Genomic DNA, 19,250 nt, shown 5'->3' on the forward strand with positions numbered 1-19,250 from the left:
ACATCCTGATTCCTCTTTTATGTAAAAGCTTCTAAAAGAACCTGCCCTAATCCTCCCTGAACGTTCTCTAAGATATCAGTTATCCCTCAGGCTCCTCTTTTGCCCCAGAGCTTTTAAAGCCTCCCTGAACTTCCCCTCATGACCTTTCCCTGTGGTTGTGTGGGTGTGGAGCCTTTGCCACGCCTGGAAACCTCGGCGAGCTGGTCCTGTCACCCACCTCACCCTGGAAGGTCCCAGCCTCGGTGTCTCTGTCTCCTGTCCCCTAGGGCTTAACATCCTTTGGAAGCTAGGCTCCCCACACCTCTACCTTCCCCCACCCGCTGGCCACTTCCTGGCTTGGCCTGGGGCCCGAGTAAATGAATATTGAGTGAGTGAATGGTCCGGAACTCCTTTGCCAAAGTAATAACAAAGGAAGCCAAAAGTAATTATAAACAAGATCTACAGGTCCTGGGGGCAGGGCAGGGGAGGGGTCGACCGAAATACCCTCGTAGAAGGCCGGAATTTGGAGAGTACTTGAAGGCTGTTGGGAGATACCTGGCCCAAATTTAAGTAAGTTCTTCAAGAGTCTTACCACAGTGTGTCCTGGTCAGAACCGGCCATCCCTGGAGATTGTGTTTGTCCCGTTTGCCCCAGCAAGCAGGCAGGTTTGTGACTCTTAAGTTCCTGGATTCACGAAGACGACAGAGAACAGGACAGGTTCACTAGTGACTGCTGGGTGACTGTGTGGGCAAGGGTCAGCACTCGAGTGCTTCCAGGGTCTTATGTGTCTGCCAAGAAACAACCCAGAAAGGAGTGGTGGGTTCTGTGAATGTGAGGGTGTGGTTTCAGCATGACAACATCTTCCCAAGTATTAAAAATAACTAATAAAACTCTTGTTCTCAACAGTCTCCCTCCCTAACAGATATCAGCCCGGAGAAGACCAGCTTGGGACCTGGGTAGTTTCGGTTGCCTCTGTCCTGTTCGATTCCCCTGGAAAAAGGCTTCTCATACCTACTCAGGGCTGTCACCCTCCTGTGCTGGGCCTGGCTTCCTCTTGCCCGAGGCAGCTATGGCCCGAGGTAACTGAGGCGTGCAGGGCTGGAACGTGTTTCCCTTTCTATTACAAAGTTTATAGGCGACCTCTCCACCGCCCGGGGCTTCACAGCCTGCCTTCCAATCCTGTGCTCTGAGGAGCTTAAGCCACTTCTTAACCTCCCAGTGTCCAGGCTAACTTTAATTTTGTTAGTTTTGAAAGTGTCATGGTGTCCAACCTATAAATAAAAAACTAAAGATAAACCCCGGGCTCTAGAATGAGAAAAGTATTTTTGACATTTTGAAGTCGTCAGAGAACAAGGGCTTTAATTATCGGTCTCGGTTCAAATTGAATTGATCAGACAGATTATTTCAGCACAGCTTTGGGGGTGAGGGGCTTCTTTGGGAGGTCCCCTCTCTGAACAAATTAAAGGCCAGGGAACAAGTGACCTGCTTCTGCAGCTGTAGCCCGGAAACATGAGGATTGGTGGCGTGGGAAAAGTTGAGTAGAGTTACATGAAAGTCAAGACAGCTAATTCTTAAATGCACTTCTGATGATAAGTATCCATTTTATAAATGCATATGCAAGGTTTGGTTTTTTTTTTTTTTTTTACACCAATTGTGATTATCCTCGATTAGCAGGCTTTAACTTTTTTTTTTTTTTTTAATGTACATTGGTATTTTTCTTGCATGTCTGTGTGAGGGTATCAGATCTCCTGGAACTGGAGTTACAGACAGTTGTGGGCTGCCAAGTGGGTGCTGGGAATTGAGCCAGGGTCCCCTGGAAGAGAAGTAGCTATCTTAACCTCTGTGTCAACTCTCCAGCCCCTAAGCTTTAAGCTTTAAAAGTATTATTTTAAAAGTTTGTATTGTTGGTGGTGTGTTTTGTTGTTGTTGTTGTTTAATATAAGCTTGAGGTTTTTTTACTAGATTTTAGCACTACTTTAGCAATGACTATGAAGATGCTTTGTTGTAAAGACTTGTTTTGCTGACTTAGTAGGTGTGTGTGTGTGTGTGTGTGTGTGTGTGTGTGTGTGTGTGTGTGTGTGTGTGTGTGTGTGTGTGTGTGTGTGTGTGTGTGTGTGTGTGCTGTGGGTGTGTGTGTGCCCATGAAGGCCCACGGTTGATATTGGGACTCCTCCTCCCTCACTCCCTCACCTTACTCTTTGAGACAAAGGCCACAGCTTCCTCTCCCATCTCTGCTTCCTGATGCTGGGCTTATCCATGGCCTGCGCTGCCTGCCCAGCAAGTACCTTTCTTTACCAAGTGTTTAGCACTCTGAACAAGGAAAACCAACCTTAGCGGTGAGCCAGCCCCTTCGTGTTGATACACAGTGTTGTATCTAAGAAGGGAAGGACAGTGGGCAGGGCTTATCAGTTTGCACGAGTCGCAGCCATGAGGGAAAAGGTGAGATTACACATGTTACCTCATGATTTTGTTACCAGCTGCACATAATTAAAGTTGATCAAGTGAAGCCGTCTTGATGCATACATATGTGGGTTTTTTGTTTTTTATTTTACAAGCAAAAACTAAAACGGCTCAGTTTTAAGTCATTTGGCTGAATTGAACTTTAAAGCATTTGGCAAAGCCAAATGTAGCCCCCATCCCACTGTCCCTCCACCCCCTGCTCCTTTTTAGAAAACACATCTCTTCCACACTCCGTCTGAGAGGGGTACAGAGTGACGAGGACTTGGTGTCTGCGTGACACCAACTCCGAGGGAACCAGCCAAGGCATCGGGTTACATAATCGAAAGGCGACAGCACTTTTGAACTTTCCTTCTCGGTTTTGACACCTGGGTTAGTCACGGCACTGACCTATAGACTGGAAAATCTGTCACTTCATCAGCAGTGGTTTAGGAAGCACTCAGCCCGCCCAGGGATGGGACAGCCGCTGAGCTACGCTTTTTATGTAGGTCTGGGAAGCAGCTTGTAGCATAGGCTCAGGAACTGACCTAGCACTCTGGCCCCAACACCCTGGCTATAGGCACAGAGGAGCAGAACCAGAGGAAATCCCGGAAGTGGTGGTTGACAGTGTATGGCTCTCAGGTTGCCTGTGTCACTGTCTTAGGGTAGGGGGTTGTTAATGTGTGTCTTCTCTCTGACCGTAAACCTAAACATGGTTTCAGATTGCATCCTGGGACAGGAGGAAAGAACGAATCAGAATAATTTGTAGAATGTTACTATCAGCTCTAAGACAAACAGTTGGTTAACATTTGCTTTCTCGAGTGCCGTAGCTTCACTGTGATCTTGACATAGATCAATCGGCTTGGTCTTGGGAGGGAGATCCGTGCCAAAATGTTTAGAGGTAAAAACGATAATCAGACCTGTAGCACGCGCTTGAGAGCAAACCCTGGTCCTGTAAGCATGTCCGTGCGTGCACATGGAGCATGTGTGTCTGTGTCTCAGGCACGTGCAAGGGACCCAGCTGCTTCTGCTTTAAGAGTCCTGGGATTAAGGGATAAACTCTCACACCTATTTCCCTCTTATTTTTTTTAAATTGTGTGTGTCACCCATGTGACTAGAGGTGCCCATGGAGGCAACAGGTTTGGTAGATGTTTTCTAACATCGGGCTCCATTTTGTTTACTGATATCTTCTCTCGCTCACCCAGGACCTTGTAGATTGTGCTAGTCCAGAGAGCCTGCTTGCCTCCTCTTCTGGGTGCAGGGTTTGCAGGTGGCCACATCGCCTGGTTTTTATGTAGGTGCTGGGATCCAAACTCCCAAACTCCAGTCCTCATGCTAGATGCTGAGTGCCTTATCCATGGAATCATCTCCCCACACCTGCAGTTTTATTTGTACGAAGGCCTTCTCACCTCCATTCCAGTGTTAAGGGCACCTTATCCTGGTCCCAAGCCAGAGGGCCTGGGGGCATTATATGTCAGGTGGAGGCAGTGGTTGAAGAACTGGCTTATGTTTTTTTTTTCCCCTCCTGGGAGAATCATAAAGCATGTGATGTGATTGTTAAGGGCCTGATTGACTTCCCGCACTCCCACCCCTCCCCTCCTGCACCAGGACTAAATGAATACAAAATGCAGCCCAGCTTCCATGTTCCCGGCAAAAAAGAATAAAGGGCACTACTGATACTCTCTTAGCGGCCAAATAAACCCTCCATGTTCCATCCATTAAATATTGATAATTGATGAGAATTGCTATTGATTTGATTGAGTCATCGCTTCGCAAGGCTGATGGAACATTGTGTTCCTTTCTGTGCTAGAAATCTCCCTATCCACCTTGCTTCTGTTCATACTCATTAGAAAGAAAAAAAAGAGGGAGGAGGAAAGCTTTCCTTAGCCCAGCAGGGAAGAAGGATTAGGATGGAGAAGCTGAGCCGCAGAGAAATTGTTACATATGGTGAACAAGATCGGAGCCAACCAACTGGTGTCTCACCCTAGGTCCTAAAGTTGGAGGCGAGTACTTTCCTCTGCTGGCCACTAGATGGCAGTATTGGCAAGGTCAGTCTGAATGTGATTACCTGGGTTGGCTCTAGTCACGAGGCTCACCCATGGTTCACTTACACAGAACGCTCACACAGTTGTTTATAAATCCAGACTGTTTTCTTTAAAAAAAAAAAAAAAGATCTGGTTGTGGTGGGGCACACCTGTAATCTTGGCATCTAATAGGTAGGAGCACCAAGACTTTTTAGGTCTGTCCTCCTCTGCCTAGAAGCTTCTTGGCCTAAGTTACATAAGACCCTGTCTCAAGTAAATTAAATTAAATGGAATCAATATTTGTCTTTTTCTGAAACTCTTATGACCTTACATTTCTGCTGTCCTTGCCTCCATTTACTTCTGAGGGGCTGGATTAATGTTGCTCAGTTTACGCAGGGCTGGGGATCAAACCCTGGGCCTCAGGCCTCTACACAGGCAAAGCACTACCAGCGTAGCTCCATCCTAGGCCCTGAGAAACATACATTCCTGAATTAAAGGCCTGATTTCCTTCTTTCTTTTTCCAGAGGCGTATAACATCTGTAGCAGCAGCTGCCTTTGATCACCAGTGAGTTGTTTAAAAGGGGGTAACACTGTCGAAGTGAAGCCTTTAAAAATGTGTCAGGTACTTGACATTAAGTTAGCCCTACAAAATCTGGATTCCGTCAGTTCCTGTCCACATCGGAAACTTAGCGTTAATTAAGAGCCTTGTATTCAGGCATGATCGCATGTACTTGCACTTGGGAGGTGGAGGCAGGAGGATTACACCCAACCTCAACTATGTAGTAAATTGGACACCAGCCTCGGCTACATGAGACCCCATCTCAGTGGCAATAAGTAAGCAGTGCCTTTTTTGTATATCTAGTTCAGGTCCCCTACAATATGCCAGGCACCTTGTGGACTCCGTCTCTAACCCTGCAGTCTTTACTGAGCCCCAGCTGTGTGCATAATGAGATCATGCTTTTTCTATAATATGTTTTCGGAATATCATCTTTGATTAAGGTCTGAATCACAGTAGAACCACAGCCAGTGTTCCAGCTATCTCACAGCTCTTTGATTTGAAACGTTGTGCAAATAGGGCTCAGCTCCCATGATGTCAGTGACTTCGCCTGCAGCTGCGATGTCCGCGGTTACTGAGGCCAGTGTGTTCCTGTTTGGGTTTTGGCTTTGTTTAGAATTAAGAGGCTTATAAAGGAAGCCATAGAAACCCAGAGTTCCCCACAATTGCCGAGCTACAGGAAACAGGGCAATTAGTCAGCGTCTATTGTCCAGCCAGATTGTTTAAGATACAATTTCAAGACAATCTGGAAACACCTCCTGGCTTGATAATATGTAGTTTAGCGTCAAGGTCAAGCAAGCTCTTATCAAAGTTTGGTTTAGGGACAATCGCAGGAAGAATATTCTACAGTTTTCATGAATTATCTTTCAATGGAACTGTCCTTAGGTTCCAAGGCCTTCCTTTCTTCATGTGACAATCAGGGGGGAGGGGAAAGGCTCCCTGATTATGCTCTGACCGTGCTGGGAAGCATCATCAACCAGGGTTCAGTTTTCAGTGCTAGGATTCGCAATGCTGGCACAGGAATAAGAGGTCGTCTGGCGGAAAGCGATTTGCAAAGCCCTGCCTGTGCTTGGCATGGTGGCTCCCGACGCTTTCATTCCCAGGTTCCTCCTTGAAGGCTTTCTGTTCGGGGTCTGTGTGAGGATACTTTATCTGCCCTGCAGACCTAGCTGCGTTCTGAGGCCAGCCATGTGAAGAACCGTTGTCTGGACTTCAGCTCCCAGGCTGCCCTTTGAGGGGTTCCCAAAGGCCCAGGGCACTGAATGCCCATGGGAGATGGGACCAAGAATAATTTACAAAAGTTCCCAGGGAAGCTCTGAGGGCCGCTCCCCGTTAATAACAACGTACTTCACAGCTATGCTAGTGTATCTGTAAAGAACACAGTCCACCTGGGATTCTTAAAGAAGAAGCAGGCAGCAGCTGACATTTTCAGTTGCCTGTGGGACAAAGCATTCGGGAACACATTTGTTGTCTTTTGATAACTTTTTGTATTACTCAGAAAATGAATCCCTGATTCCAGTGACATTTTTATTGAAAAGGGCATGGTGGGGGTGGTGGGTGGCTGGGTGGGTGGAAATTTCTGTGATTGAGTGTGTGTGTGTGTGTGTGTGTGTGTGTGTGTGTGTGTGTGTGTGTGTGTGTTTGGCTTTTTCTCTTTTCTTTCTTTCTCTTCTTGTACTGTCAGTCCCTAGGAACGTTTTATCTTATAATTAGTAGTTGAGGTTTCCTGTCCTGGTTAGTTATAGAACTTTACCGACAGCACCTTAAATGTATCGCTAGGACTCAGGATTCATTGCACAGCCTCTGTAGACTTCTGTACCTGGTCTGTGGTCCCTGCTATCCCAGAGGTTTGATTTTTTTCAGCCTGCTCTGTGGTCCCTGCTATCCCAGAGGTTTGATTTTTTTCAGCCTGCCCTCAAGTGAGCAACACACATCTCTGTTCCCACTGCCTCAGTCTTTACCTCTGGCCCTGCTTGGTGTTTGGTGCTCTCTCTGGGTGTCTCTGCCTTGGTCCCTCAGAGCAGATGAAGCCTGGATGGATAACTTGAGCATCACCTGGAAGACTAGGAGACGCTTCACTCTGCTTCAGTCTTTCGTGCATTTATTGGTTTACTGGAGTACTTACAGACTGCGGTCAGAGCTGAGTGCCAGAGGCACACTGAGCCAAACCAGACCTCAGGGAGCTTGGTGTGTAGTAGGAAATGCAGCTAGAAACACACACCATGACTTCTAAGTGCAGAATTACAGTGAGCACAATTGAGAGTCTAACACCCTGACTCAGAGACCTAGGAAGGTTTCCCCAAGGGAGCGGTATGAGTGGGGTATACTCAGATAGCAGGGAGCACAGCATGGGAGAGGGGGCGAGGTGTGCCTTCCCACAACCTTCATCTGCATTTGCTCCTCCCTTAGTGTCACAGAATGATGCAAATCTCTGTGTGCTGTCCCACCTTGAGCTCTCTGTGGAGGGTGGGTGTTGGTGAGCCGGCCCAGCAGGCAAAAGCTTTTGTCCTCAAGCTTGACCATCTGAGTTCAATCCCTGCCACCCAGGACCCACCCGCCTCCTGCATGTTGTCCTCTAGTCTCCTTACACTCACCGAGGCACATGTACACACAAACACACACATTCCTAAGATGTAAAAAATCAACGTGGAGAGAAGTCGCCCGGCATCAGCCTCTGTTGACCTCTGGCTTCCACTCGAAGGCATCCTCACACAAACGGACATACAAAAGCATTCTGGACGATCCAGAAGCAGCCGCTAGTCTGTCTTAAACTTACAGTACCTGGAATTGTGTTTTAGGTAATCTCCTTAACGTGTTTAATGTTTAATTAAAGTACATTAAAGAAAATCCTGCTTTGCACACAGCGAGGATTCATTTCTCTGCTTGGCTGCGTACAGGTGCACGGTCTGAGCGCACCATGATGTATCCATCCTTCCGCCGATGGAAGTTTAGTTCTCTTCCTGTCTGGTTGTATCATGAAGAGTCTTGGACCTATATATTTGCGAATAAAACGTGTTATTGTCTTATTGGACACATTCCTAGGAATCAGATTTGTCACATCACAGAACGTGTGTGTTCAGCTTGGTAGAGATTTTCCCCAACAGTTTGTCAAAGTAGTCCTGTTAATTTATGTTCTAGGCAGCAGCTCAGAGAGCAGGACAGCTGGACACCTTCCGCACTGTGGTCAGTCCTGCAGCGGGCTTGTGGGACTCCATTTTGTGGCTCTCTCTGCTTTGCCTTTTTTTGACAAGCGATTGCCTAAGAACTTCCATTTCATCCCACTTTTTAAAAAGGAAATGCTTTACTTTTATTTTCGGTGTGCCCATGTCTCTGAGAGTGAGTGTGCACACTGCCCTCAGAGGTAGGAAGAGGGCAGGGCATTGGTTCCATCAGAGCTGGCTGATGTGGGGGCAGGGACGGTGCTCTGCGGGAACTGTATGTGCTCTGAACTGGTGAGCCATCTCTCCAGCCAAAATGAAATAAATTAAAAAAATTTTTTTTATAAAGAAGTAGGAATTCTTAATTTTAATGTAGTATAACTTATTATATTTTGCAGAACTTACAAATACCTAAGGTAGGGATTATGCTCTGGGAAATTAGAAGGTACTGCCTTAGAGGTAACAGGACAAACATGGATAAGCCATGCGTGTATTTCCTTGACCTAACATGGTATTACATTTTCGAGCGATGGATTCTGCTTTGGCAGTGGTTCTCAGCCTTCCTAATGCTGTGACCCATTTATACAGTTCCTCATGTCGTGGTGACCCCAAACCATAAAATTATTTTCATTGCTACCTCATAACGACTCATTGCTACTGCCGTGAATCATAATGCAAATCTCCGTTTCCCAGTGGACTTAGGTGACCCTTGTGAGCAGGCTGTTTGCTACCCCCACCCCCAAAGGGGCCATGACCCACAGGTTGAGAGCCACCGGCTCAGCACTTGTGGTTGGAAGTCAAAGACAAATGCAAAGATGGTTGTGCTACTCTGCTCTCCTACCTGCATGCTCTGCAGCTGATACTGTGGGAGATCCAAGTCAGCCTGCTCTGCCTTGGAAAGCACTGATCGGTGTCTCATCTTACAGGTTACTCGGCGGCCGTTATGACCTCCCGGTTACGTGCGTTGGGTGGAAGAATTAATAATACACGGACCTCAGAATTGCCCAAAGAGAAAACTCGATCCGAGGTCACCTGCAGCATACGCTTTTTAGATGGCTTGGTACAGACCTTTAAAGTTAATGTAAGTGCTCCATTATTGTCTTTTCTGCCCAAATCCTCTCAAATAGTTTTAAGTTTCTTGGTTTACAAAATGAAAATGAGATCAGCCGAATGATGAAACTTTTGAGCTCTCAGAACTGGTGAGATGGGGCTGGGCATGGGACCTGTGCTCCTGTCTTGATTCTTAGGGTTGTGAACCTGTTGGTGTCTTCCAATGTTGTTATGTCTGGGATGTGGTTCCCCACCCCCACCTCCCACCCCCTGGTACAGCTGGTCCATGGACGACTATTGTACACGATTTATTCGAGCCCATGTGACTTTGTGTTTTTAAAAACAGTAAAAAAAACAAAAAACAAAAAACAAAACTAGGATATGTATGAGCCCCTTGAAGATAGGACGAGTGTCCTGGCATAGGCCTGGGCACACAGCTCTGCTCTGTGAGATGGTCAGCCTCGCGGATGGCAGGAGTCCTAAGGTCCTAGCTGGCTCCTACTCAGAGCCCTTGATCTCAGATCTTCACATAAGCAGCTCTGAGAGGCAAGGACAGCAGCTGCCTCGGCTGGCTCCACACCCAGCCACCACCTATGCCCAGGGACTTCTCGTGTCTCAGTCCTAAGTCCCAACTCCAGCCCCAAGTCACCTGTGCCCCAGTTTCAAAGCAAGTGTGGAGAAAGAGAAAGGTGGTCGAGGAGACGGGCTGAATGTGATGGTAAAGGGCCGTGCTTTGGCACTTGGGAGAGGGACTCCGGAGGAGCAGAAGTTCGAGGCCAGCCTGGGCCTCAAATAAACAAACAAAACTGGGGAGGGAGGTGACCAGAAAAGGCCATAGCACTTAAACCATAATGAAAATGGACAGACCCCTGCTGTAGCTGCTACTGCTCCTCTACCCTACCTTCTCCTTTGACAGGGACTCACTATGTAGACCTGACTGACCTGAACTCGCTATGTAAACTACGCTGCCCTGGAAAGTGCAGAGATCTGTCTGTCCCCACTTACTAAGAGCCAGGGTTAAAGACTTGTGGGGTTTACCCAGTCACCTTGCTCCTTGTTCGCTCCCCCGCCCTCTGCACCCCCGTTTCTGTCTCTGTCTCCTCACCACCATTAGTGATCTTGGTGCAGGCAAAAGACAATTTCCAGTGCTTCGAAACCATGGCCAGGGGGCTACCCCATACTGTGGGTGTGAGAATGTTCTCAGCAGCACAGGGGACCCAGGTGTGCAGACTGTGGCAGTGATTAGCGGACACTTCTTTCCCAGCCTTCCGCCCCACTGCCAGCTCTCTTCTTGACTTGTCTCTAAGCTCTTCTGAAGATGGGAGGGTTACTTATTGTATCAAGAAAGAGAAGGGCAGGATAGTTCAGGGGGTGAAGGTGCCTGCCACCGAGCCTGACAAGCCGTGGGACCCACGTGGTGAAAGTCCAGTTCACCAGCAGCCGCATGAGCCCTGGGAGAGGAGAGCCAGAGATAAGAGAAGTCAGAGAGGTTCCAAGTCGGGATGGGGTGAGAGGCCAGCTGGAGCCTGGGCACACCGGCTTCTACACAGGGTAATGTTGAGAGCTCTGAATCGAAGCCTGACATGGCCCAACTTAAGGATCACTCAGTCTGAAGTGACTCAGGAAGGAAGAGGGCTGAGAGACTACCATAGCAATCCCTGAGAGAGACTCTGGTGGTGGGCGAGCAGTCTTGAGAGCTTGGCTAGAAGGAGGTACCAGGAAGATAGAGCCAATTGCACCTGCTGGCAGGGCGCTGTTGTGTTTTCCTGGTCTAGTTTGTCCTTTCTGTACTTCCCTTCCCCCACTCTGTCTGTCTGTCTGTCTGTCTGTCTGTCTGCCTGCCTGCCTGTCTCTCTCTCTCTCTCTCTCTCTCTCTCTCTCTCTCTCTCTCTCTCCATCTCCATCTCTATCTCTATCTATCTATCTATCTATCTATCTACGGGCCCACTGTATATTTATCCCCCGATGGCCTGGAATTTGATGTAGACCAAACTGGCTTCCAACTCACAGAGATCCACCTGCCTCAGCCTCAGTGATATTGGAACAAAAGGTTGTGCGCCATCGCCCATGAGATTCTATCTTAATTCCTTTGGGAACTAGAATTGAGTAGAATTGACGCCTGGATACCATTCTCTAGTTCAGAGGCGAGAGGCTCACAGGGCTTTGGTGTTGTGCCGACTCCGAGTCAGGTGATTGTGCAGCTACTGGTTGATGGTCTGGGTGTGCCAGGCATGGCGCCCCGCAGTGCCTGGTCCTCGGTGGCAAGGCCAGTGGATGCTGAGAGCTACTTTGCAGGTGTACGATAAATTACAGTTGCTAGTGACGTAATAAATCCAAGTTACATAAATGACATCCCAAAACATATAAGTAATGATTACGGTAGGTGAGAAGATAGTTTTGATGCATGAGGAGACTGCCTCATGTGCTGGAGAGATGGTCCAGTGGGTAGAGGAGTGCTTGCTGGCTATACAAGCATGAGGAGTTCAGATCCTCAGCACAAAAAAATGGCTGATGGTACATGTGGCTGTAACCGTGCACAGGGGCTGGGGAGGGAAGAGACCGGGCTCACTGAACAGCCTGTCTGGCTGAAACTGTAAACTTCGGGTTCAGTGAGAAATTCTGTCCCAACAATGAGGTGAGACGTGACTGAAGATGTCACAGCATCAACCTTTGACCTTCACACACAGTCATAATTGTGCACAACACACACACACACACACACACACACACACACACACACACACACACGGACGGACAGACGGACGGATGGACGGACAGATGGACAGATGCATATCTGATAACTTGGAGGACTGGGTGAGCTGTATTGGTTTTTAAAAACCCATGAAGGGACGGCTGGAGAGATGGCTCAGTGGTTAAGAGCATGACTGCTCTTCCAGAGGTCCTGAGTTCAATTCCCAGCAACCACATGGTGGCTCAGAACCATCTGTAATGGGATCTGGTGTCCTCTTCTGGTGTGTCTGAAGACAATGACCATGTCATATACATAAAATACATAATTTTTTTTTTTTCTGGAGCTGGGGACCGAACCCAGGGCCTTGCGCTTACTAGGCAAGCGCTCTACCACTGAACTAAATCCCCAACCCCATAAATCTTTTAAAAAATAAAAAAATAAACCATGAAGACTCTCTTAGGACATGGTAGCAGGTCCAGAGGCCTTCAGGATGGACCAGTACTGCATTCTGAAAATAGCCAAGTTCATACACAACAGGCCAGACCCCATGAAGTCACGTGGAAGAAGCTGCTGCCAGTGTCTACCTTACTTCGTTCTCCCTGCCCTGGTCTCTGCGACCCACTTTCTGCACATTACCTGCTCTCAGAAGCTCACAGGAAGAGCCTCTTCTATACCTGTCTATTTCTGACTTGCATTGTCCTGAGTTCAATGGGTTGGGTTCAAAGCTATCCTGGGAGGTCGACCTCTTGAAACAGAATCTGAAATCTCCCAAGTGCTCCGTGCGGGTTCTGCGTGCATGCCTAACACTGTCCCCAGCTGTCTTCTGTTTGTGCAGCCAGCTCCAAACTGGGTGGGCCTAGATAGATGGGAGGGCTGACACTCCACCCTGTCATCCTGCTAAACACAAAGGGGTTCCTTATCCCTGTCCCCACCCCACTGTCTGCCGTGTCCTCTAAGAAATCTGTCTACTGTGCCTTGACCGGTTCAAAGCACTTGACAGCGTTTGACACTCCATGTTAGTCACCCCTCCTGCAGCCAAGCAAGGCAAGAGGCTCTTCCTGTGGCGCTGTCCCAGTGCCCACATGGGGCTGCCCCATAAACCCTGGTGCAGGCCGCTGAGTCCCGCTCTGGAGCGAAGTGTGGCTAAACGTCCCCACTGGCTTCTCACTTCAGATGACGAGAAACAGCAGGGCAGATAATCCCACAGGGGGACACAGGCCAAGTCACTTTGAGGGTGTTTTAGATGGCATTCGAGTATTTTTAGCTGTTAGTAGAGAGTTTTCCTCCCTGCACACTCTCTGGGTTCCTCCCGGGGAAGGAGCTGCAGCTGGGCCCCCAGCGGCCAACAGGAGCTGACCTGGGATTAGCATTTGCTGTGCGTAATCCGCAGCGGGTCATGGCGTGTTTGCTGTGTAATGTGTGAGTTTTCCAACGTGGAAGTCACTGGAGAACCTCAGCTAAGGGGTGGAAGTAACCTAAGAAAGCTAAGTTAAGCTCACTCTGTGTGTGTGTGTGTGTGTGTGTGTGTGTGTGTGTGTGTGTGTGTGTGTGTGTGTGCAAGACTCATGTATTGGAGGCAGAAGATAACCCACAGCATTCTTTCTCAGAAGCCATCAGCCTTTCATTATCCTTCATTATCCTGGACCTTTATGGCCAGGTTGGCCAGAGGCCAACATTGGGTATCTTCCTTCATTATTCTTTATTTTTATTTTCCAACATTCTATCTGTCTGTCTGTCTGTCTATCCATCTATCACCTATCTTATTCAGTCCATTTACTTATTTGAGTCTGTGTAGCCACAGCTTTCTGGAACTCTCTGTGTGGACCAGGCTGGCTTCAGATTCATAGAGATCTGCCTGCCTCTGACTCCTGAGTGCAGGGATTGAAAATGCGCACCACCACTAAGATACATTTTTTTTTTTTTTGGAGCTGAGGACCGAACCCAGGGCCTTGCGCTTGCTAGGCAAGCGCTCTACCACTGAGCTAAATCCCCAACCCAAGATACATTTTTATTGTCGTGTCTCTGTGTTAATAGCGTGTATGCAACCAGGCCAGAAGAGGGCATTAGGCCCCCTGTGGCTGGTGTTGTAGGTGTTGTGAGCTGCTCAGCTTGGGTGCTGAGACCGGAACCTCAGTCTTCTGCAAGCCCCAGAAACATTCGACCATGGAGTCGTCTCTAGCCCCTACCTTACTTTTTTTGAGACGTGATGTCACGGAGCCTGGAGTTTCCAGATTGAGCTAGACTGCTTGGCCAGCAAGTTCCAGGGTTGTATCTTCCCCTTGTAACTTGAAATTTATTAATGCTTTCGTTAACTGTGGGAAGTATTTATTCGTAAAATCTCTGAAAAAATGTTACTTTCTCTTTGTGTACTGTTAAAAAAAATGTGACTTCTATTTCTTGCTCCATTTTAATACCTGCTGGTTTTGATCTAGAAACAAGATTTGGGCCAGTCGCTTCTGGATATGGCCTATGGCCACCTGGGCGTGACGGAGAAGGAATACTTCGGCTTGCAACATGGCGATGACCCAGTGGACTCCCCCGTAAGTGCCCACATGTAAGATGTGCTGCCTGCCTGCTTGGGTTGGTTTCATAGCTTGTTTTTCTCACTCAACAGAGATGGCTCGAGGCAAGCAAACCCCTCAGGAAGCAGCTGAAAGGTGGGTATGATCTCGCTTCGCTTGGTCACTGGGTGTACAGTGAACTGCCTTATCAGGAGCTTAAGGGGGCGGTGGGATCAGGGAGAGATGCTTTAAAGCTACTTTGAGGGTGAGGGGAGAGGAGGCAGCTCAGGACAAGGGAGCATTCGGTTACTTTTCTAAGGGGGTAAGTGGATGACGGATAGTCTTCCTTAGCCCAGTTAAGAAAGAGACATAAAAGGGCTAGGGTGATTGGTGTCTTAGTTGGTAAAAGTGCTGGCTGGACAAGCGTAAGGACCCGAGTTCAGATCCCCAGCACCGACATAAGAAGCTGGGTACTGTGGTGCATGCCTGTATTCCCAGCGCTGGAGACAGACACAGGAGTTCCTGGACTTTGCTGGCCAGGCTGTCTAGCCGAAGGGTGAGCTCCAGGTTCAGTAAGAGTCCCTGTCTCAGGAAACGAAGATGGAGAGCAGTGGAGACGACACCTGACGCCATCCTGTGACCCTCGTGCACATGCACACATGAGTGCATGTGCACACACCCAAATGCATACACATAGAGGGAGACTGACATAAACCCTCATACTTCCCAACAGCACAGACGCTGGCTCATCCATCATGAGTGGGCCTCTGTATTGCTCTCAGCTCCCAGTGAGACAGCTTACTCCAGCTGTGCCCGACCTGCCCTCTGGCCAGCCCTTTTCACCCTGGCCTCCCTCATGTCTCTCCTTGACCCCGTACGTCCCAGACTTAACTTGACCAGTGTACAGGACTCTGTCTGAACTGCCCTTCATTCTCCTCCCTCGGTAGAAGATGCCTTTCTCCTTGTCTCTGAGCCCATCTCCTAGTCCTCCGGGTTCCTCAGATACCTCCTTTCATCTGAAGGAAAGCACTAACTCTCCCTTTCCCTCTCACTTCTTTGTCCCTGTGGCTGAGCACTCTTGGCGGTCGTCTCACAGTGAAGTGCTTTAACTGCCTCTCAGGGCCTTTCGGCTCTGCTCCATATCCTTCTTGACATACAGGAGGTGGCCGGTCACATGAGACAAGTGTTCATTCTCTCTCTGGCTTGTCCTTGTAGCAAACACATCCCCAGTGCTCAGAGCAAGGCGAAGCACTGTGCTGAGCCTGGGAAATGCAGCCCAAACCAGATTTGAACCCTGCTATCATAGTCAAGTGTAGAAGAAGTAGAAAAGAGGAATTCTATGATAGTACTCTGCACATGTGCATGTATACACACACACACACACACACACACACACCAATTTGAATCTACAGAAAAAAAAGAAAAAAAAAAAAAAAACAAGAAAAGCAAAGAGACCATGCCTGAGACACCAAATGGTGGAAGGGGAAGACTAAGGAGGTTAAGACAAAGACAGGAAAAACTTTCCTGCAGAGCTAGCGCCCCCCACTGGCAGCTAGAGGTGCTACAGAGGCACACACCTACCATTAAAGATTCTTTTGGTAACAGCCCTCCGAGGTGACAAAAGAAGGAACTAAGAGATTTGGGGAATACGGGGGAGGGGTAGAGCCACGATGAACAAGGCAGAAGGAGAGATAAGCAGAAGGATCAGCCAGCTAGGCAGCCCACGGAAGGACTTGGATTTCAGAGAGCCCGAAAGTGCTATGTGAGCCAGTAGACAGGACCTTGGCATATTTACCAAGAAGTCAAAAGGTCTCTCCCATGTCTTGGCAACATGTCTCGATCTTCCATTGCCCTAACCCTAACTGGTCTGATCTTGTATCAGACACATGGCTAGTTTTAGCCACACAAGCAAACTGGCACTTGGTATTGATGCCTAAGTAAAGTCTGAGTGATTCGAGTAGCACTCAGGGTCCTGGTGACGATTTCATATGTTCTGGACTGAAATTGTAAAAATGGCTTCTAGGGTTTTTGTTTTTGCTTTTTTTGTTGTTGTTTTTTAAATCAAGACAGGGACTTCAGTGCTACCGAATGTTCTCGTCCTGTCACTGGCTACCTAATCCAGAGAGCTGTTTGCATTTCTCCGGCTGTAAAGTAGAACCACTTAGCCTGCAGATAGCTATGGCAGCCTTAAGGTTCTAGATGCTACCTAGAAACGTTGGGAAGGTGTAAGTCACTATGTAAACGTCAGCAGCTGCAGTTCTGTGTGAGTTCCATGTATAGATGCTAATTTAAACATTCTTAATGCAGGTATTGTTTGAATAGGGCCCTAAGGCAAACACACAGCTGGAAGTGGGTAGTGCCACCGTGGAGGCCAATGCTGTATAAATACTTTTAGTGTACATGGAGACTTCTAAACAGTTAACCTTGCTGGAGAGATGGCTCGGTGGTTAAGAGCACCAAGTGTTCTTCCAGAGGTCCTGAGTTCAAATCCCGGCAACCACATGGTGGCTCACAACCATCTGTAATGAGATCTGATGCCCTCGTCTGGTGTGTCTGAAGACAGCTGCATTGTCGCACGTATAAATAAATAAATCTTAAAAAAAAAAATAAATAAAGTTAACCTGAGCACTCTGGATTTGAACCCGGGGCTTTAATAATAGAAAGCTTGTGGTGGGCTGATGAGTATTTCCTTTACGGGAGAGCAGCATCTATGTATATGGACTGTTTTGTGGTTTAAAGGGGAAAACCTAATTTGTTTTTTTGGAAAATGTTGTAGGAGGTCTCCCCTGTATCCTGCATTTTCGAGTAAGATATTTTATACCTGACCCCAACACGCTGCAGCAGGAACAAACCAGGTAACAACCTTTTCCCTTGGACGTTCTCCGTCCAGTATATGCAAATTAGTAGCTGCCAAACGTGTACTCTGTTTTCTAGCTTGATTGGGTACAACCTCCGACCAGCATGAAGTACAAGTCAAAACTGGATTGAAATTTTAACGGCGGGGTTTGTTTTTAGTGTGTGGCTTGCGTCCTTCAGCCCCAGTCTGGTATAATGTCTAGCATGTGGGCACCCTCTCTCTTCCTGCCTCTATCTGGTAAGCATTGTGATCAGGGAGGCTGCTTCGTTCCTTCTTGTACTGCAGACCTGGAGTAGAGTAGTCACCCCCAGGGCACGTGGTATGAAATCTGAGGGGCTGGAATGGAGTCCCTTGGGATGACAAGGCTTGGCTGAAACCGGAACAATCCATCAGGTCCACGTTTGCAGGGGTGAGGAAGGAGAACGGGTTCTGGCTGGACCCGCTTGTTTGCTGGGTGAATCAGCTGGTGTAGGAAGTTGGTGAGGTAGATAAGGGAAGGAAGGCTGTGGTAGAAGCTGTTTACCCCGCAGGGCTTGCAGGCTGTGCTGGCTCTGGTTGGTCCTGGCGAGTGGTTTTCCGGGTGGGGGAAACCAGAGTGTGTGCAGGATGGGAAGAGTACACTGAGAAAGCCATTGCCTCAGGGCGGGAGACTAGCCAGCCACTTCCCCTGCCTCAGGCTGTGCTAGCCCTTGGTTAGTGTCCCTTTGCTGTCTCCCTGGGAAGAAGCAGGAGCTGTTCTGGATTATTGAGTTCCATTTTATGGCAGAAAAATCCTACCAAAGAGAGGCCATTAGCTCAGACATAGAATGTTCTCTCATTTTTTCTTCTTTCTTCTTTTTTAATGACAGTTACACATCGGTATCTTAGCTTTTGATATGTTTAAAGGCCAGGTGTTGGTTTATTACTCTGTTCTTCCTGCTTGCGTATGTATGGCTTTTCTCCACAGAGGCAGGCCTTGGAGTGGGACTGTGTTCATCGTTTCAGTAAATGTGAAGTCTGTGTAAGGGAGGCCTAGGTGGCTCATTGGGAAACCACGGTGAAGGGCATGCTGCTTTGAATCATTTGGAGCCTCCCCTCCACCTTCTCTCTCTCTCTCTCTCTCTCTCTCTCTCTCTCTCTCTCTCTCTCTCTCACACACACACACACACACACACACACACGCACGCACACGCGACTTTATTCTGGACTAGGGACAGTGTCGAGACACTCAACCCAGCATGTCATGTCATAAGTCAACTGGCATAAAACTGATGACATCGTCTGGCAGTACGTGTTTTAAACTACCTCTCTAGGGTTTCCTCAGAACAGTATGAAGCGGAGTCTGGTTGAGGGATGCTTACATGAAGAGCCAGACACAGTGGTAACACCTAATTGTTTCTGGGGAGGCAGAGGCAGGAGGCCTCCCTTGAGCGCATGGGAGTTTGAGGCCAGTCTAAGACCCTATCTCAAAAAAATCAAGATGAATACCTTTGAAGAATTACGTCTGCCTCTTGCAATCTCTCTCTCTCTCTCTCTCTCTCTCTCTCTCTCTCTCTTTTTCTCTCTGTCTGTCTGTCTGTCTCTCTCTCTCTCAGTGACCATTGTGACCCACCAAGTTGTTTTACCTTAAAAAGTTCCAGTTCATGTATGGTCACTGTCACCGTCTTCCATGTCTCATCCCTGGGACGCTGGAGCCGCAGGTGTATGGCACTCCATATGCATGCTCAAGCTTTCAGTGGAAAGGCTTGAGGGAGACGCTTCCAGGGCCAGTTTCATCTCATGGTCCCCTCTAGCGCCCCTCACGGCCATCAGCTTCTACACCCCTTAGGGAAGAAGCAGAGGCCTTGTGGAGTAAGTCTCCCGGCCTCCAAGCAGCATGCAAGGAAATGTAGACTGCAGAGAAACCTTATGGAGAAGTGAGGCCATCTTCAAATCCCCAGAGTAGCTGCCGGAATGGAGAGCAAGCAGGGCTACAACGGGGAGCAGACTTTAGCTGGAGATTAGTAGACGTAGTTCTA

General features: G+C 48.2%; 1 protein-coding gene across 3 annotated transcripts in view; it reads left to right on the forward strand.

Moving 5' to 3' along the window:
- The window catches only part of Ptpn3 (protein tyrosine phosphatase non-receptor type 3), a 114,496-nt gene that overhangs the window by 24,452 nt on the left and 70,794 nt on the right, over positions 1-19,250 (forward strand). For all 3 annotated transcript variants that reach the window (XM_032903760.1, XM_032903769.1, XM_032903777.1), the window contains exons 2-5: positions 9,080-9,234; positions 14,328-14,435; positions 14,510-14,552; positions 17,173-17,251. In XM_032903760.1, the coding sequence (XP_032759651.1) occupies positions 9,097-9,234; positions 14,328-14,435; positions 14,510-14,552; positions 17,173-17,251 (368 nt within the window). In that variant the 5' untranslated portion in view covers positions 9,080-9,096. The remainder of the gene's footprint in view (positions 1-9,079; positions 9,235-14,327; positions 14,436-14,509; positions 14,553-17,172; positions 17,252-19,250) is intronic.

The sequence above is a fragment of the Rattus rattus genome, chromosome 1 (assembly GCF_011064425.1).
Source record: "Rattus rattus isolate New Zealand chromosome 1, Rrattus_CSIRO_v1, whole genome shotgun sequence".
NCBI lineage: Eukaryota > Metazoa > Chordata > Mammalia > Rodentia > Muridae > Rattus > Rattus rattus.